This window comes from Herpailurus yagouaroundi, unplaced genomic scaffold, assembly GCF_014898765.1.
Source record: "Herpailurus yagouaroundi ecotype Mexico unplaced genomic scaffold, PumYag 201, whole genome shotgun sequence".
NCBI lineage: Eukaryota > Metazoa > Chordata > Mammalia > Carnivora > Felidae > Herpailurus > Herpailurus yagouaroundi.
In genome coordinates, this window is record NW_024412432.1 from 7,430,004 (window position 1) to 7,450,674 (window position 20,671).

At 40.7% G+C, this 20,671-nt stretch overlaps 1 protein-coding gene across 3 annotated transcripts in view; it reads left to right on the plus strand.

Moving 5' to 3' along the window:
- Positions 1 to 20,671, plus strand: part of RASEF (RAS and EF-hand domain containing) — a 77,662-nt gene that overhangs the window by 35,352 nt on the left and 21,639 nt on the right. For 2 of the 3 annotated variants that reach the window (XM_040450327.1, XM_040450329.1), the window contains exons 3-9: positions 1,365 to 1,455; positions 6,945 to 7,040; positions 10,478 to 10,555; positions 13,123 to 13,238; positions 15,310 to 15,378; positions 17,452 to 17,536; positions 18,940 to 19,028. In XM_040450327.1, coding sequence (XP_040306261.1) covers positions 1,365 to 1,455; positions 6,945 to 7,040; positions 10,478 to 10,555; positions 13,123 to 13,238; positions 15,310 to 15,378; positions 17,452 to 17,536; positions 18,940 to 19,028 — 624 coding nt within the window. The remainder of the gene's footprint in view (positions 1 to 1,364; positions 1,456 to 6,944; positions 7,041 to 10,477; positions 10,556 to 13,122; positions 13,239 to 15,309; positions 15,379 to 17,451; positions 17,537 to 18,939; positions 19,029 to 20,671) is intronic. The other variant, XM_040450328.1, reaches the window with a different exon arrangement.

The following is a 20,671-nucleotide window of genomic DNA, read 5'->3' on the forward strand; positions in this document are numbered from 1 at the left end:
CAAAAAAAAAAAGTTGCTCAGAAATGAGGAGGCAGAAAGAACACATTCAGGAGCAGTCTCAGATGCCCAGATGTTTAGAAGGAGCATCTGGATATCTAGAAGGGGCAGTTGGAAAAATGGTCATAGAGGGAGAAGGGATATGTGGCTTGGCTGTTCACATTCCCAGAGTTGACCAAATCAAACCAAAGTTGCTCTGGAGATATGTAATTCCTAGATTTCAGATATGTATTTATAAACGAACCAGAAATAGCTGACTTTCTAAACCAGGCTAACATACCTTTGGACAAGCTGTAAGGTAAGGATGAAGAAAACACAAGCAGGAAGTAGTAGGAAATCATGAAAAATTTTATTCTGGGCCCTTCTCCCAACCCCTCAGTGTTCATTTGGAACTTGATACAGAAATTAAACTATAGCATGAACAGACTGTTAACAAGGAGTAAGTAAGTGGAAAGCGGGTAGGATGGTATGGCAGAAGCCTTCAAACTGGAAGATGGGAGGTCTTATATTTAGGTCCTGGTCTCTACTTTTTATTAACAGCATGTCATTGATCGTCTAAATCTCACGTGGCTGCTTTCAAGTCTCTCGTAATCTAGTTGAGTAGGCAAGGCTCATGCAGGATAAAATTTAGATAATCAGACCTGCAGCAGAGAGAGAACAAATGATACTTTTTCTAGGGTTTAATCTGAAGCCTCAACCATTGTAAAGTGGCAGATGTCTCCATACTAGGCAGTTGCTCAAGAAAACTATCCCAGAACTCTTTCCAGTGAAATGTTCCCATTTCTGACTTTTTGGCAAATCCGTGTGCTCTGCCTCTAGAGAGAGGTGATTTAGTGATGACATTAATAAAAGAAGCAGAATTTTTCTACAATGTAAAGACCATATATCTGTATTCTAGAACTTTGGGAACTGATTAGAAATAGTTGTTGAGATTCCTTTTTTTTTCCCCCTTCTAACTGTAGTACTTGTGTGTTTCATAGAATAAAATTTCAAAATTATATCTAACCATCTGTTTGCCATGGGGTTCTTTTTTTGTCCAGAGTTGTCACTCAGTCATGGCAGTAAAAAGGATTTTCAGAATTTATTGACAGCTTCCCAGTGATTTGGTATCTTTATCTGTACTTTGCCACAATGTAGTTTAATACTGTTCTATCTAATTTATACCATTTATTTAATGTCTAGTTTTAATGTCATTTTACACCCAAATGGTCAAATTGCCAATCTCGTTTTATTACGTGGAAGGAACAGGGAATATTACTTTAAATGGCGGGTTTCTCCTCATCTGTAAAAATAGGGGTTGGAATAGCAGAGGTTGAAGTTTTCTCTGCATGTTGCGGTGACAAGGTGAGCATCCTCTTGAATTTCAGAGCCCAGGACAAGGCAGCCATGCAGTTGAGTGAGCTGGAGGAGGAAATGGACCAGAGGATTCAGGCGGCAGAGCACAAGACGCGGAAAGACGTGAGTGTGTGGGATCGGCCCCTTCTTTCCACGAATCTTGAGGGAGCACCTTTTGTAGACTGGGCACCAGGCAAGGTGGTGCAGCAAGTCCAGGCTCCGGGGGGCTCTCAGTGAGGGCAATTTTTGGTGGTGGTGGCTTTGTGGGGAGAGTAAGGAGAGAGAGAGAGATAATAAGTAATCAAATATTTCAAGCACAACAAGTGCAGTGAAAAGCAAGTGTGGTAGACCGCAATGGGAAAAGGAGGCAGGGAGGCCAGCAGCCTCTTTGTAGAGGCGATGTGAGAGCTGAGGCCTGAGGACGAAGGCAGAACCCTCTTTGGTAGAGGAAGGTGGCTCAGCTTTTATACCTTTGTCACTGACCATGTCCACTGCCAACTTTAAATCTAGGTTGTGGGGAAATTAAAATTCTCTCTGCAAACTTCAGTGTTTTATAATGGAATATACTTTTTTAAAAATTTTATTTATTTATTATTTATTTATTTTCTTAGATAGCGAGAGAGTGTGTGAGCAGGGGAGGGGGCAGAGGGAAAGAGGGAGAATCTTAAGCAGGCTCCATGCTCAGTGTGGAGCCCGGCATGGGGCTCGATCCCACAACCCTGGGATCATAACCTGAGCTGAAATCAAGAGTCGGACGTTCAACTGACTGAGCCACCCAGGCCACCCCTAATGGGATGTACTTTTTATTCATCATAGGCACTCTTGTGGTTGAAAGTTGCTACACCTTCAGTGATTCCCGGAGACACAATAATTGTTTTTTTTTTCCTTATGTAATATGGTTAGGTGATTAATGTTTACTGAAAACAGAAAATAGATATGATATATCTTTGAGGCTAACGTTCAGTTGAACATTCTATTTTCTTTTCCACTCATTTGCTCTGTTACCACTGAGAGGCAGCAGGGGGGAGTAAGAAGGCCTGAGCATTGGCATCTGACAGGCCTTAGTGTGCTTCCTGCCTGGGGTAGGTAGCCCTGGGAAAATAACCTGCCCTCTGACGGTAGTGGTTCCATCTTAGAATGGGGTAATATCACCTACCTGCTTTGTGGAGGTTAAGCCTGATGATCTGGCTATGTGCCTAGCACTGTGCCTTAGGTATGGTGGGCACATCGCACCTGGGGCTTACCCGCTCTTTCCTGTTGCTTTGCGTACTTTGCCTTTTTTCACATTCTTTGCCTAAAACTGCTCTCTCACATGCATGACTTCAGGTCTCTTTGTTGTCTTATTTCTTTTTTTTTTTTTTTTAAATTGTTTTTTCCAACGTTTTTATTTTTATTTTTGGGACAGAGAGAGACAGAGCATGAATGGGGGAGGGGCAGAGAGAGAGGGAGACACAGAATCGGAAACAGGCTCCAGGCTCTGAGCCATCAACCCAGAGCCTGACGCGGGGCTCGAACTCCTGGACCGCGAGATCGTGACCTGGCTGAAGTCGGACGCTTAACCGACTGCGCCACCCAGGCGCCCCTGTTGTCTTATTTCTTAATGCCATATTTAATAACTACTGGGAAGTCATAGTCAACTGAGTGAATGGCTCAGAATCCACAGGCCCAGCTTCAGTGCAGTGGGGATCCCATTCTTCTGTTAGCACTTCATTTGTTGTAGTCTAGAAACAGAAAAATCATAAATTCTTTTCCTTTTTTCCCTCTGTCCGTTAATCTGTGTGCTCACTCCTGCATCGCACACTTATTGAGCACATATGCTATTCTGCTGCCAGTCTCCCTGCTTCTTCCAGCTAAGTACAGAACAGACATATTTGTTGTTAGTATTGGAGACCTTACCATGGCCCCCACCCCTTATAGCATCAGGTTTGGTTAATTATAACATCTGGCTCAGCTCAGCTCCCTGTGATTCTTTACCACACAGCTCTGGTCCGGCTTTGCTCCAGCTCTTTTCTTTGCCTGGGTAACCATTGCCCCACTCCTTTCCCTTTTCCTGAACTTGGCAAAGTTCAGGGAAAGTCTCCTCTTCTCCTTGATGCTCTCTCCCAGTCCTCTGGCCTGTGTTCCACTCTTCCTGACCATAGCTCCTGTTGTATGTATAGTGTTATTCATTGCTTCAGTTAAATTTTTTTAGTGTAATGGCTTTCTTGCAGTATAACTGATATACAAGAAGCTGCACGTATTTAAAGCATAGAATACAATAGTGGGTATATCTGTATACTCTGAAACCATCACCGCAGTCAAGATAATGGGGCGTATCCGTCCATCTTGTGGGTTTCCTCACGCCCCTTCCTCCCTCCTCTGCCCTCCTTGCCAGGCCACTGCTGTGTATCTTCTTTGGTGAAATAGCTGTTAAAGTCTTTTTCTCACTTTTAAAATTAGGTTGTTTTCTTGTTATGAAGCTTTGAGAGTTCTTATATATTCTGATTTTAACATTCTCTCCCACACTGGGACTTGTCTTTTCACTCTCCTAACAGTGTATTTTGAAGAGTCGAAAATTTTCATTTTGATGAAGTCCAATTTGTCAGTTTCTCTTTAATGGATCATGCTTTCAGCATCTAAGAAATCTTCGCCTACCCCAAGGTCACAAAGATTTTCTGCTATGTTTTCTTTTGTACTTTTTTTTTTTTTTATGTTTTATGTTCTACATTTAGGATCCATTTTGCAAGGTGTGGATCAAAGTTCATGGGTTTTTTTGCAGGTAGATATCCAGTTGTTCCTGTATCATTTGTTGAAAAGATTGTTTTCCACTGAATTGCCTTTGCACTTTGTCCAAAATCGGTTTACTGTATTTGTGTGGGTTTATTTCTGGGCCTGCTGATTTTCCCCATTGATTGCTTTAGGCCAATATTACATTATTGCTTTATAATAAGTCTCAAAGTCAGGTAATGTTAGTTTTTCAAAGTTGTCTTGTCTTGGCTATTTTAGATCTTTAATTTCCATAGAATCAGCTTGTCAATTTGTAAAAAACAAAACAAAAACCTGCTGGGGGTTTGGTTGGACTTCATTGCATCCATAGATCAATTTGGAGAGAAATGGCATCTAAACAATAATGAATAATTTGGTCCATAAGCCTGATGCGTTTTCCATTTACTTAGGTCTTCTTTAATTTCTCTTAGCAATGTTTTGTAGTATTCAGTATAAAGATCTTATAAATCTTTCCTCAGATTTATTCCTACGTATTTGATATTTTAATGCTACTCTACACAGTGTTGTTGAAGATTTCCATTTCTGATTGTGAATCTACAGAAGCACATTTGAGTTTTCCATGTAGATCTTGTACCCTGGAGCCTTTGTTTACCTTGTTCACACTCAGTAGCTTGTTTGGTAGATTCCATCAGAATTTCTAGGTAGATGGTTATGTAATCTATGAATAAAGACAGTTTTACTTCTCTTTACTTCTGATGTGAATAATCAGTTTGTTGATTTTTCTCGCCTTACTTGCAGTGGTTAGAAGAAGAAAAGTGGTGAGACAGCCATCCTTGTCCATGTTGTTCATAGATGCCCTTTACCGAATTGAGCAGGTTCCTGGTTGGCTAAGAGTTGTTGTGCCAGTCAGGAATGGAAGGTTGGATTTCGGCAAACGCTTTTTCTGTCTCTATTGACATGACCATGGTTTTTCTCATTTTTAGAATATCAGTGTGGTGAATCACATTGATTTTCGAGTATTAAAACACACTTGCACTCTGGGGATAAACCTCAGTTATGATGTATTTTTGTTTTCATATCTTGTTGAATTCATTTTGCTAAATTTTGTTTATAATTTTTGCATCCATGTTCATAAAAGATATTGGTTTATAGGTTTCTTTTGATGTGTTTGATGTGTCTAATGGTGGTCTCATAGAATGAGTTGGGAAGGCTTCCCTTCCCTTCAGTTTCCTGGAAGTTTGTGATGAGTTGGTCCAAACCACCACCACGTCTCACATAGGTTGCTGCGATGACCTCCTATCTGATCTCTTGACATCTACCTGTGACAGGTTGGGAATGGAGAGAGCTACACAGTGATAATTTCCTGTATTATTTCCTGTATAATTTCCTGTATTTCCTGTTTGGGGTCGTGGCCCTGGATTTAGTGAGGAGACTTGCCTAGTGACATCTGGGTCCATTTTGATGGCAGGAAGGCTGTCCAAGGTGGCACCTCACTGGAAGTCTGCACATCTTCATCCCACCCATGAAGTGGCGACACTGGCTGCCTCACCCGTAAAGCTGGATAAAGTCGGGAGGCTTACTCAGGCAAAGGTTATGATGAGTGAAAATGTTGCTCTTCTCCTATATATTTTCTCCTTAGCATTGAATATTTAATTTATGTGGGTTCTTTAATTTATATGGGTTATTTAATTTACTTGGATAATTTAACACAGTCCTCCCTTTAATCCAGTAAGGAAGTAGAGGCACCAAGTAAGTTGTCCCAGCTATACAGCCAGTAAGTGGGCAGCAAGACCCTGGATCTCAGGCGGGTGTTTAGACATGGGGTCAGGTCTCCTGTGCAGAGAGCGCCCTACCTTACCCCCATCTAACTCACTTCCTGTCACATCTCATCATTAGCTTCTCCTTAGTAGTACTTCCGGAGGTCATCTTTGTTTCCTGGCTTCCCCCACCAGGATGCATGTTTGTCTGCATTGCTCCTGCTTTGTTCCTCTGTGCCCAGGACTGTTGGTATATAGTTGGCTATCAGTGGATATTTGTACACTCAATTTCACTGGTTATTAACATAAAACTTGATTTGAATACTAAACATAGGATATAAAGTTACATACTTTGTTAAGAGAAAAAGGAAATCTGAAGATACCTGGGCTCTTGGGAGGAGCTGACCTCCTGGAGTGCCCCTTGCCACTCTCTGACGCAGATAGGACACATTTGGGAAGTATGAGCCCATGTGGAAGCACTTAGCATAGCAATGTGTAGGTGATGTGATTTGAATTCAGGTAATGTGTGAGCTCTTGGAAAAAGGACAAACCCACCAAACCTTCCTAGGCACTGATGACATGCTAGGGTTCAGGCAAGAACTTGGACCCTTGGCTGTTGCCATATCTTTTAATTAATAACAGCAACAATTAATTTGGCTAGTTAATTGATGTGCTATGGCCTTCCATCACAATGTGGGTAATAGTCATAGAGGTGTCTCTTCAGCTGATGTGTGCACGTAGGCTCTAGTGTTCCACTCTTCTTTCACTCCTGCAGGTTCTAGTTCCAGAAGAGTCATTTGATTTATTTCTTCCATCCCTTCTCACACTCCCTGTGTGGGAGAGTTGGGGTCAGCCTTAGTTTGACACAAAACATTTCCTGCTTTATGAGGTGTTGAAGAACCTATTTAAATCAATAAGTTTTGGGCACCTGGATGGCTCAGTCAGTTAAGCATCTGACTTCACTCAGGTTGTAATCTCGTGGTTCATGAGTTTGAGCCCCGCGTTGGGCTCTGTGCTGTCAGCTCAGAGCCTGGAGCCTGCTTCGGATTCTGTGTCTCCCTCTCTGTCTGCTCTTCACCCACTCACGCTTTGTCTCTGTCTCTCAAAAATGAATAAATTTTTTTAATCAATAATTTTTTTTTTTTTTAGGAAAAACGTAAAGCTGAGGAAGCCCTCAGTGACCTCAGACGTCAGTATGAAACAGAAGTAGGGGATCTACAGGTGACAATAAAGAAACTCAGAAAGGTAGGTTTGTGGCAGTGAGGCTTCTAGGAATAGTCTCAGTATATCGGTGTGTTTAATTATTGGCAACTAAAAACATTTGGAATCATATTAAAGCAGCAGTTGGAATCAGATTTCAGAGTCAAACTGCGCTCTCTGGAAAGATGTTTTTTTTGAAGATCCCTGATTTCCTTTTCTGTTTCCAAGGGGAACCTATCTTCTGCATACAGATCTAATAAATATTTCTGATCCCTTGAACAGTTGTCCATCAAGCCCCAGTTTTCCTTCCTCAGGTGCCCTCAATTCCCACACGTTCAGTGGACTCTGCTCATGACAGGAGGGGTACTGTCTTTACTCGTCACGTATTCCTGTATCCCTATCCCCAGCTTACTGCAAGGTACACAGTCAGTATTCAGTGAACATTAAATGAAGTAAATACTTTCTTCTACGTAGAAAGTTCCAGATCTAGGGGACCCCAGATCAGTAGGAGTTGGGAGAGAATTTGTTGAAATGTGAGAAAAGGTGTGATTGGTTTTGGCCTTTGCTGTGTTTGGTTTCTAATGAGTAGGTTACGTGTCACCGAGTGGTGTGCTGGTAGATACTTAACAACTGGTTCTGGAGGCAGAAGGGGGAAAGGGAGGAGTCTGCAAATTTGCCAGTTTCTATGCTGTGAATACTCCCACCATTAATAGTTTCAAATCACTGAGTGCAGAGTTTGCAAGAGATGCTTAAAACAGGCTCTCACCTGCGGGTACGGATTGTCTGCAGCACGGTACGGGATCCGCTTCTTGCATGTGGATTGTCTCCATAACTAGTGGAAATATCTTTGCTAAAAGGCAAATGGCTACTTAAAAAATAATAATCCCTGAAAGTAGCATCATGGATTCTGGCACATCACTTTGCTTCTCTGGTTGTTGATATGATAAGCTTTCAAGCTCTTTCCAATGTTTATATTCATGAGATTAAGGGACAGTTAACCGTATTTTGTGGGCTATTGCAGTTCAAACCTCTGGAATTATTAAAAATTTTCCCCAATAGCCTTCTTGGGAAATTATTATTGATGTCAGCCTTTTTCTCTGATTTCCAAAGGTCGTTAGACCATACATAATGCTTGCATTACAGAATTTGAATGGACCAATCCTTTGTTTATGCCAGATTCTCCTAGTCCCTGTCCTCAGTTATCCTCATGCCTTTCCAAATCTTTAGGCTAAGAGAAAGTTACACATGATAAGAAAGTTCTTACCATGATAAGGCATATGATGAAGACCAAATAGTCAGCGAAGAGCATGAGTCAGAAGCCTGGGACCTGAGTTCTTATCGAGACTATGCCACTTTCTGCCTGTAACACCTGGGACAATTGGCTTCTTTATCTTATCTTTAGTTTCTCATCCGTAATATGGGGTTAATCATTGGCCGTCTTGCTTAACCGTAATAACCAATACTTTTTTGACTTCATGATTTACTAAGCTCCTTTTCATAATTTTTAAATCTAATTCTCAAACTTTCTCTGAGGATAGGTAAATCTCCCACTTTCACAGGTAAGGACGCTGAGTTCCTTGTGAAGTGAAGTAACTTGTCCAGAGTCACAGAGCCAATAAGCAAGGGAGTGGTCTTGGTACACAGTTTGTGCTTTCTCACACCAGACTTCTTGCCTGCTTGAGGGTTGTTCTGCAAGAGAGCAAGCAATGATTTATGTGAGGGAACATTAAAGGATTTATTTATTTTTATTTTTATTTTTTTTATTTTCTAATTTACATCTAAGCATATAGTGCTATGATGATTTCAGGAGTAGATTGCAGTGATTCATCCCCTACATATGAACCCAGTGCTCATCCCAAGTGTTTTCCTAATGCCCCTTGCCCATTTAGCCCATCCCCCCCATCCACAACCTCTCCAACAACCCTCAGTTTGTTCTCTATATTTAAGAGTGTCTTATGTTTTGTCCCCCTCCTCGCTTATATTATTTTTGCTTCCCTTCCCTTATGTTCATCTGTTTTGTATCTTAAATTTCTCCTATGAGTGAAGTCATATGATATTTGTTTTTCTCTGATTGGCTAATTTCATGTAGCATAATACCCTCTAGTTCCATCCACGTAGTTGCAATGGCAAGATTTCATTCTTTTTGATTGCCGAGTAATACTCCATTGTGTGTGTGTGTGTGTGTGTGTGTGTGTGTGTGTGTGTGTACACACACACATACATACAGATACATACCATGTCTTCTTTATCCATTCATCTGTTGATGGACATTTGGGCTCTTTCCATACTTTGTTGTCAGTGGTGCTGCTATAAACATTGGGGTGCATGTGTCCCTTCAAAACAGCACTCCTATATCCCTTGGATAAATACCTAGTAGTGTCATTGCTGGGTCGTAGGGTAAGAACATTAAAGGATTTAAAGAACTATGGAAACGTTCACAAATTGGTTACAGTTGCCATTACCTTATGCCATTGATGCTGAGGAGCTAGATCCTACCCCCCCCCCCCCCCCGCCACACACACACACAGTTTTTCTTCTCTGAAGTTGACATCCCTCTTATAAAATCAAGAGCTCTTCTTAGTTACAGTCGTATGGTCTGCCATGTGGCAGTCACGGCATAGTTGTGTGAAAATCTTTAGTTGATGATGTCTGGCAAGATGAAGAAAGTCCAGCATCAGATTACTTAGCCTTTGACTTAGACTGGATGAAATACAGCATTCCTTTTGCTCAGTACCTAACTATTCAATTAATGGAAACCCACAAATCCCTAAGGTTCCGGGTAAGTAAGCTGTTTGTAGGGAAGATATTTTTTGTTGTCCATGTTAGAGATGCTCCCGAGCCAGTTTAGTCTGGTAATACTAACAAGTCAACAAGAAAGCAAAGCTTGTGTATGTATTCATGTAGTTTGTGTATATATTCATATACTAATAAGTCAGCCAGAAAGCAGAACTAAGTATGTATTCATTAGCCTTATGTCATACTTACATTTTATTGATTTCAGTTATTTTAATAAGCATTTACTGAAATCGCTGTGAAGAAAACAGTTGAATCTGACACTAACCCTCTTTTAAAAATCTTAGACTCTGGTAGAATTAAGGCCTTCATAAATAATCATAATAGAGGATAGATAAAAAGTACAGATAAAAGTTCTTGGGGGAATATAAAGGTCCAGACTCCTATGTAGCATAACCGAAAAAGCGAAGGTAGGTTGCTGAATATTTGAAAGGTTTCCCAAAAGGACTTTTCAGTTGTTTCGAAGGAAGTTCATTAAACGATAAAACCCCTTTTTCAAGTTCAGGAACTTGAAATTATTTAAAGCAAATTTTCAAATCCTCATGAGTTATGTGTAGTTTAATGACTGATAAAGTTGAAAATTGAAGACTTTCAGAATTCCTGTATCTACACTTATGGATATTCAGAAACTTAACTGAAGCAATTCAAAGCGAGTTTGCAAAATGCACAACTTTTATTTGCTTTTTCAGCTAGAAGAACAGTCAAAACACATAAGTCAAAAGGAAGATGTGGCTGCATTAAAAAAGCAAATTTATGATTTATCAATGGTAAGAATCAACTTTCACTTACAGAAATACATTTTCTCTTAGATGACTGTTTCCTAGACATAATCATGCTGTTATTTCAGTGTTCCAGGGATGGAAGCATAGAGAAAAATTAATACCGCAGTTAAAGTCTTTGACATACCTTTGACCAAGGGTGTTACTCAGGCTTTTATCCTCAGTGATACCCCAACTATTGTGAATGTTTTTTTTTTTTTTAAGTATAAAGCATTGCCTTGGACTTTAAAAAAATTTTTCTTAACATTTAAAATTTTTGAGAGACAGAGCACGAGCAGGGGAGGGGCAGAGAGAGAGGGAGATACAGAATCTGAAGCAGGCTCCAGGCTCTGGGCTGTCAGCACAGAGCCTGATGTGGGGCTCAAACTCATGAACCATGATATCATGACCTGAACCAAAGTCAGACACTTAACTGACTGAGCCCCCCATGCACCCCCATTCCTCTGGATTTTTAAAAAATATTTTTTATTTAATTTTGAGAAAGAAAGAGAGTATGTGCACATGTGTGCACCAGAGCAGGGGAGGGGCAGCAGGCTCTGAGCTGTCAGTGCAGAGCCCCACATGGCCCCAGGCTCCAACTCTGAATGGAACTCACAAATCGAACCTGTGAGATCATGACCTGAGTCGAGGTCAGACGCTTAAGTGACTGAGCCACCCAGGTGCCCCCTATTGTGAATGCTTTTACTTAATTTTTAATTCAAAGCAGTAATGGCATCGCCCTTGAACTCGAAATTGCTAACCCTGCATTCTTACAACTTCAGCTCCGTCTGTGTCCCTGGCTTTGTAGGATGACTGTTATTGCCCTTCTCTTCCTCCAGCGTTCCTCTTTTTGTCCCTTTCCCATCTTTTGCTGACCATACCTTTGCTCTTTCTGTTGCCGCAGTTGACAGCATTTGCATCTGTTTTGTTACCATCCTTAAAATTGTCTTTATTTTGTTTTTAGGTGGACTCTTGAAAGCCAGTAGTGAGCATTTCCTTTATTATGAGTCTAAATATTCTCATTGCAGAGCCAGAAGTGAGCTGGCTGTGCAGAAGTGCCTTTCTTTCTCTGTAGTCATTACTCCGTACCGTTCAGAAGGGAAGCTCCCAGCTTTATGGTCAAAGTGGAATGCACCAGCAGTTGCAAATTTTGCCACATCTTAGTTGGCTTTGTACTTGGATCATGACTTTCTTGTGGAATTGCTTGTTTTTCTTGGATTTTCTGGTTGAGTTTTTGGTTTCTTGTAAAACAAACAAACAAACAAAAAAAACCCAACTCTGGCATCTTCATGATATCATCCACTGATGCCTTACAGGTTCTTATTTATTGTTCCCAATGCATGGAGTTTGTTTTTTCTCCTTGAAAATATTAATTTTGGAGTCCACAAAGTTTCAGTTCTTATTGGAGTGATTGTTTTTCAAACTTGCTCCCCTTATGTCATCCTGTAATTTCTGAGCATTTTAAAAGGTTGCTGGTGTAGGATTCCTGTGCAGCTAGGTAAATAGATCTGTTTACCTCAAGGCCTCTTCCCTGAAAGAGAGTCTTCCTAGGAGCTCTGTGTGTGAAGCTGACTGTCAGACTGTGGGACCCCTGATTACCGGAATGAGTGGGGTATGGATAATCGAGAAGCTGTAGCTAACAGTATCAGGGTCTTCCAGTTATTTTTTAAAAGACATGCCCTATATTACTGCCTTGGGAATCAACTATCTGCTATTATTTGCTAGTATAAAGGGGATGGCCTTGGGGGGGTGTGCCTTAATATAAAAATTTAATCTCTGTTTTTAGCCCCATTTCCAACTGTCTTCTCCTTTGCCTCCTCCTTTGTTCTATGGCAGAACCTTCACCTCTGCCTCTTCTGTACCTCCTTTGCTCCTGTTCTCTTCCCTTTAGCATATTTCCATCCAGTTTCCATTTTCCAAAAATGTATTTAATTCACTGAATGGTTGAGGGACCCCTCCTCCGTTCTTTTAACTTGTATTGGTTTATTTCATGCTATTTGGTATTTCATGTTAATGGGTTCTCAAAAGGGAAAGAATAGTGCTCAGTCCATCATTTTGAACCAGAAGGCCCCAATGGTTTGTTTTTTTTTTGAAAAATATGGACATTTTTTAAACCACACTAGTTTATTTTTAAGTGCAAAACTTACAAACATTAGGTGATAGGATTTATTGTAAAAACTAGGCAGTCTACTTGGTAACGGTACTAGTAATTTCACAGAATATTTGTCAGCATTTTTGTAGCTCTCATTGAGTAAAACAGATGTTTAAGTATTTGATTGGAGTTTATTTGCCAATAACATGTTAAAGGACCTCATGATCAGGTCTAGACTAATGTTTGGCACCAAATGTCAAGCATTAAAAAAAAAAAAAAAAAGAACAGCTTCAAGGATTTAGTTCTTTGAGATTTTAATACTTTATAATAATTTTAAATCACCTTGAATTGATAGTTTGTTGGAATACCAAGATTGGAAGAACGGTGGAGGGGTAAGGTTGGTGCGCAAGGTTCCCCTGCACTTGACTCTCTCAGGTGGAAGACACTCCTGAATCTAACTGCCCATGCTGTTCCTCTTCTCCAGGAAAATCAGAAAGTTAAGAAAGATCTTTTAGAAGCACAGACAAACATAGCCTTTCTTCAGAGTGAATTAGATGCTTTGAAAAGTGATTATGCCGATCAGAGTCTGAATTCAGAAAGGTATGAAACTCTCCATTTCATTCTTTAGTTTGAGTGGAATGTTTGTTTTGATGACCATTCATGTGAATGAAGCTGAGCTGTGTAATTACTGAAATAAATAAAGAATTGTTTATTAACTTTTGCTGATATGTTCTTTCTAAAGCTTTCACTTTCAGTGTCATGTTTCCTGGTGATTTTTGTGTTTTAATTTTTTTAACAAACAGTTTAGTTATTGAGTGCTTAGGACAGTGCAGGACTTAATAAATACTTAAATTATTGGGACCAGAAGAATATGAAGTGTCAGGAGTCAGTGCGAATTAAAGTGCTTTGAAGGTGGGAATCCTGGCCCTTCAACATATGAAAGGGGAAAAAGTAGCATCTTATTAGTAAGTCATTTCCTTTTGATATGCTTTAGTTTTATTAGTATGGTGTTAATAACACAAGACCTAACACACACACACACACACACACACACACACAAACACATGCATTTATATATATTTGTATATTTATATAGGTAAAGGTGTACAAATGTATAATGCATGTATTTGTATACACACACTTGCATGTGAATGCATATGTGGATATATGCACAGAATACATACATGTATGTATGTGTATACACATACACATACATTCATATGCATACTCATATATATAAAACATGTACACTTGGGAAAACTATCTTGCTTTTTGTTTTATTTGCTTGCAAACTTTAATCAGAATTAAAGTCCTGTAATGAAAAGCAGCGAAGCAAGTACTTACTGTACACAGGCTCCTAAACTAAATAAGGAGTTATGAGTGTAGAATACATAAAAAAGCAAAGATGTGGTCTCTGCTCTGTGAGAACATCAGATGTTGTTGAGAAAGATTCAAAGCCAAAAGATGACAGAGTTAACGTGAGAGCTAAGCAGTGTCAGAAACAATACCAGCAGCAGTGTTACAGGTGGGGTTCACTGCCATGTGATGGTAGGCAAAATGTACTTTTTATTCAGAAGAAGTGAAAACTTTATTAAAGAGGAGACATTGAGGTTGAAAGGAGTTGGTTTGTGTTGGCCGAAGGGGCAACATCAGCAAGTAACAAAAGTAGCATTACTGTCTGCTGGGCCCTGTACTTAGTACTTTACTAGTATTAACTCTTTCAGTCCATAGAATATCCTATGAGATAGGGACTTTTAGTATTCCTATTTCACAGATGGAAAAAGAGAGTCTCAGAGATGTTCCAGGTGAGGCAGTAACCAAGGCAGAGGCACAAACATAGGGACAGATAAGACTGTTTGGGGAACAGTGCTCAGACGTTTGGACAGAAAAAGATATTTTGAATGGAAAGATAAAAGTTAAACAAAATTAAAAATTTCAAAAGCTAATTTAAGGCTATGATGTAAGGGCCCAGAATTGTTGACTAAGGAACTTAAATTCCTATAGTCCATTGGGAAACTTTGAGCTTTATCATCAAGAGAGTGAGCAGACAGGTTATTGTGAACAAAAGTTGAGAGCCTCAGAGTCTTTGGAAGCTTAGGGATTTGTCCACTTAGGAATGGGGGTAGACTATGGGCTGGTGGTGAGTGGCTGTTTTCAGTGGACGTTATGGGGAGGCAGCCAGGGCTTTGTAATAAAGCAACAGGAATCTCTGAGCATAGGTTTATAGCAGACGGAGAAAGCCTGGTCCTGCGGACTCCTCTGCGGTCCAGGGTGAGGAGGGGAGGCCCAGGCAAGGAGAGGAGAAGGAATCATAAGGCAGGAGAAGGTAGCTGGGTTGGGATTGTGTAAGGCAGGGAATAAACAGGGAAGGGTCAGAGGTGAGAGAGCAGGCTGGATCGAAGGGACTGGTAATGAGTGCCTGGGGAGAGTGGACTTAGCAGAAGGGGAGGGGTCATGATGTTCTGGGAGGAACACAGCCAGAAACTTGCACAGGAAGCAGAGGGGATGTGCTGACGGCACAGAGGAACCGAGCAGGAGCGCGGGAAGCGCAGGGAGCTAGAAAACCAGGGCCAGGGACACATCTTTGAGAAAGGGGGTCTGGGAAGATAGGTACAGGTGAGGCAGGAATGAATACCTACTTCTTGTTCAAACATAAAATATGATTTTACAGGGATCTGCAAATAATCCAAGAGTACACAGAAGATCGAAATAGTCTTGAGAGGCAAATCGAAATACTCCAGTAAGTTCTCATATAAAATGCTCATTACTTCTACATTTTCCTAATGTTTTGTTAATAAGAGCCGTGCCACATCTGACACAAGTTGCCATATACTGGGTTTGCGGATATATGCTCATTTCTTCTCGCCATGCTGCCTCCAGCACATCCACTTGGTTTTCTCATGCTTTTAATCCTAAGTAAACTATTCAAATCCAGAGACTAGAGTATAATTTTCTAAAAACCCTCGCAAGTCAGGTGGTATGTTATAATACCTCTGTAAAGACTAAGGCCTGGGGCACCTGGGTGGCTCAGTCGGTTAAGCGTCCGACTTCAGCTCAGGTCACGATCTCGCGTTCCGTGAGTTCGAGCCCCGTGTCGGGCTCTGGGCTGATGGCTCAGAGCCTGGAGCCTGCTTCCAATTCTGTGTCTCCCTCTCTCTCTGCCCCTCCCCTGTTCATGCTCTGTCTCTCTCTGTCTCAAAAATAAATAAACGTTAAAAAAAAAAAAAAGACTAAGGGCTGTGACCTCAGAGGTTTCCTCTGCAGCCCAGCAGAGGTCAGGAGTCCTGTTAGCTCATGCCACAGCACCAGGTACACAGGATCATTCTTTCCCAGTGTATTGTTCTTGGTGACATGGCTATTTTTCTTAGTTTTTTTTTTTTTTTTTTTTTAAACCCTACTGGAAATATTATACCCACCCTGTCAACTTTCCTCCTGAGTTACTGTAATTCTAGCCTGTGAGGGCCTTCTCCACAAAACCTTCCCCTCCTCCACCCTGCTCTCTTTTCAATATCCAGGTATTTTCTTCTGGTTTGTCTTCCCAAAGGAAGTAAGGTCAGGCTTGTCAAGTTTTGTTGTTGTTGTTGTTGTTGTTTGTTTGTTTGTTTTTAAATTTTTTTAATGTTTATTTTTGACAGTGAGAGAGAGGGTGTGAGTGAGGGAGGGGCAGAGAGAGAGGGAGACACAGAATCTGAAGCGGGCTCCAGGCTCTGAACTGTCAGCACAGAGCCCAATGCAGGGCTCAAACTCACGAACGTTGAGATCATGACCTGAGCCGATGTCAGATGCCTGACTCACTGGGCCACCCAAGCGCCCCTGTTGTTTTGTTTTGTTTTTTTCACCATTTACAATGCTTATTAATTCTCACCTGTAGCAGGTACAGGGTTGACATACTAACTCTGTTCGTTCATTTATTCATTCATTCAGCAGATTTACATTCGTTACCTTTTATGGGTCAGGTGTTCCAGGAGCTGAGGATGGAGTACAAGTAAAAGGAAAAGAAAAAAAAAAGTCTCTCTAGACATGGGGCTCATCTAGGGAAAGAGAATGGAAACTGATCAATAATTATAGAAACAAACATAAAGTGCTGCAGGGGAGGTGGGACAGAGGAAAGGGACGTGTCCCCCAGGGGCATACAGGACAGAGCTTCCTCCTAACCAGGAAGGTCCAGAAAGTGTTCTGGCGGGTGCAGCAGTTGAGCTGAGATCTGAAGGATGGATAAGCCTTCAGGAGGAAAAGATTGGCTGCTCTCAGGCAGGGGCTCTGTTATTGTCCTCATTTTTTAGAAGAGGTTGCCGAGGCTTTGACAGCTTAAATGACTCCCATAAATTATATGGAAAGTACATGCCTGTGTTGGGATTTGAATCCACAGTCAACACTGGAACCTTAACTGGTACCTGGGCAGTGGCAGGCCATGAGTAGGATGTGGGAATAGCCAGGAGGAGAAAGAAGTGTGGTAAAACACATCGCATCCACACCTGGCTGGGACACGCGCAGGGGGCCAGCTGGGTCCAGGCACTTAGGGAACAGAGACCTGCAGGAAACCTACTCACACTGTGAACCTACCTGAGGGAGGGGATTCCACAGCATAGCTAATTCCTTCCTTAAATGCCTCCAAACCTTTAAAAGAGAGGTGATTCACCAAGTTGTAGTTCTAGTAATGAATTATGATCTCAGTTGATGAGGTTTGAAGGGGAGTGGTACAAAGTTGCAAAAGGTGGTAAGTAATTCCATAGAATGAACATGAGAGCCTGCAAAGGCAGTGATTTTCACCCCCACTTTCCTTATCTATCTATTTAATTTATCTGCTTTGTAGAACAGCTAACCGGAAACTGCATGACAGTAATGACGGCCTGAGGAGTGCCCTTGAAAACAGTTACAGCAAGTTCAACAGATCTTTGGTATGCAAGTAGAATTTTATTTTATTTTTTTTTTAATTTTAACATTTATGTATCTTTGAGAGACAGAGAGAGAGTGTGAGTGGGGGAGGGGCAGAGAGAGAGGGAGACACAGAATCTGAAGCAGGCCCCAGACTTGGGGCTGTCAGCACAGAGCCTGATGTGGGGCTTGAACTCACGAACCGTAAGATCATGACCAGAGCTGAAGTCAGATGCTTAACTGACTGAGCCACCCAGAAGCCCCGCAAGTAAAATTTTAGAATACATTTTGTTCCTTCTTATAGTGGGATATTTTGATGAAAATAATGTATTTTCTTTTTAAAGTATTTTGTTTGTTTGTTTGTTTGTTTTGAGAGAAAGAGAGCAAGCATGAACAGGGGAGGGGTAGAGAGAGAGGAAGAGAGAGAATCTCAAGCAGGACCCCACTGGCAGGACAGAACCCGACGTGGGGCTTGGACTCATGAACAGTGAGGTCATGACCTGAGCCAAGACCAAGAGTCAGACTTGCTTAATGGACTTAGCTGCCCAGGCACCCCACAAATCATGTATTTTCTTAAAGGGGAACTTACAATAATGAGAAACTATTCCATTTAATGAGAAGAAGCAACATTTTCCCAAATTAAAAAATATGCCACCCCTCTGTAGACATAAATACCTAGATGTTAACTGACTCTCTGTTAGATGTTCAGGGAAACCAGAGAAAGATGTATAAAGTGTGACCTGGGTCCCAGAAGAGTTTATAATGTAGTGGGGAGTTAAGATGTGCGTGGATGGCAATAATATAAGAAAAAGTGGGAAATCTTATAGAAGTACAAAGAAAATACTGCTCATTTCTGAGGAGGGAGAACACACTTCTGACTGAGGCATGCATTTAGACACAGTAAGTATTTTCTATGGTGGTAAGATTATCAGAGTAGAGGCATTAGTTTTAAAACCCTGCTGTGGAAACAAGCTAAGCCCTTCTTGGAAATTTGAGGAACTTCCCCAGAGGGCACATGCCAGAAATCCTCCTCTCCCACTTTTGGAGGTCAGCTTCCAGTTTGGGGTTCCTATGCAGTAGCTTTACATATGGACAGGTCAGTCACTCGTCCAAATTATGGTTTGAGAAGAGAGAAATCCAAAGAAGTTGGTATTGCAGGGTCCTGGCAGATGTGGGGAACTGGGATACCCCTTTATTGCTTATGCAGTAAGGCTTGGACTGAAGACACAATGAGGCAAGAGTACTGTGCGCAGGTGCCTTGTTGAAGTTTTTACCTCAGCGTCCGTACTCAACACTTACTCATGTAGGATACAAAGCTTTGAATTACAGTGGAAGTTAAATAGTGTGTTGTATATATGTGTATATGTATATGTACTATATGTACCTGGCATAACAAAAAATTGCTTATATATTTTTTGTATTGCAGCGCATAAATAATATATCACCAGGGAATACAATTTCTAGAAGCAGTCCCAAATTTAATGGTCATTCCCCTCAACCTCTGGGCTATGACAGGTATGTTAACACCTACTTACTTTTTGTTTGAATTCTGGATCAAAGTTAAAAGGAAAGTGAATTTCCTTAAAGGTGAATTAAGAAAATAGTAGAATCTACTTTGGGCACAAATTTCTATTTTCTGCTATGTTATTGTAAATTTCTGAAACCTGTAAAAATTCCAAGTAAAAATGTCCCAGAGAGGGCAAAGTAGTTTCCTTAAGATGTTATCATGACTTGATTTTACATGTGCTCCCCATTACCTCATCCCTCATCATGTCGTGTTCCTAAGAAATGGATTCTGAGTGCTGTTTCAGGGAAATAAATGGAATTACAGTGTAGGATGTTGATGTACGTGTGGTATATGATTTTGAGACTCTTGGCGTGATCTGTAAATGTTTAATAGCTCAGCATAATATGTAAGCTGTGTTCAAGGGCAGGGAAACTTTAAAAACAAATACAAATATGACTAGTAGGTGTTGGTGAGCTATTGTATTGAAGCTGAAGTGAGAATTTACCTCTATTCTGAATCATATGAAGTGAAATATTGGTCCTAGCTTGAGATCTAGTGATAAGGACTGAAAGGTTACATGTATGTATACATGTGTGTACAAACACATATGTCCTTTGTTGTACTTAAAAAGTTAACTTTGGAGTGTATCAAAGTTTGTAAATAGAAGTGAGCACATAAACTCTAGGTTTCCAGCTCTCCATTTCCAGTGCAACCCTCCAATTCATGTTCATTCCCTTTGCATTTGAGAACTTTTGTTCTCAAGAGTAATGTACTTACTATCCCAGAGATAGCAAGATGGTCAGGTTCCCTTTCAGAAAGGTCTGTTACCAAGGCTTATTGGTGGTCACTTTTAGGAAAATTCTATCCAAGTATCAGAAGTTTTGTTGCTCACTGATTTGTGAAATAATAAATGTGGATGGTTTATAGACGTGTAGGCAACTTGGTTGCTCTGTTACTAAGCAGTAGACATTTTTTATCTTTATTTAAATTTTTTTTAAATGTTCATTTTTTGAGAGAGAGAGAGAGAGAGAGCAAGGGAGGGGCAGAGAGAGGGAGAATCTGAAGCAGGCTCCAGGCTGTGAGCTGTCAGCACAGCTTAACCGACTGAGCCACCCAGGCTCCTTCTTTTTAACAATGTGTGGGTGCAATGTGCTTTTTCTGGACTGATATTTAAGATCAATTCTAAGCACATAAGGGAAAAGATACATAACTGAAAATTATTTCAGAAATTTTACCATAGTTCATTCTGGAAAAGATTACACACTATGGGTAAGACTGAATAGTACTGGACTAAGAACTCCTCAACAGTAGGTTCTAAGGGACAAAGTCATCACACGCCTGTGGCTCAGAGAGATAAGAGCATAGCACTCAGGTGCTCATCACCCTGAATAGGAACCAATGGGCCAGTAGGGTCTGGACTGATGTCCCCTTTGGAGGGTCATTAATTTGATGTAAGAAATCAACATTTAAATTTCTTTTTGATGCTAATATAAAAACTCAAAAGCACATTGTGAATTTTATTGCTTTTGTGGCCTTACTGGCTTTTAACTTGTCTATTTGTTTTAGTTTTGTGTTTTCTCTAAGATCTGTAACAAAAATATGACTTGTTCTATATTTGTACATATTTAATTATGATGAAAATATTCTTTGG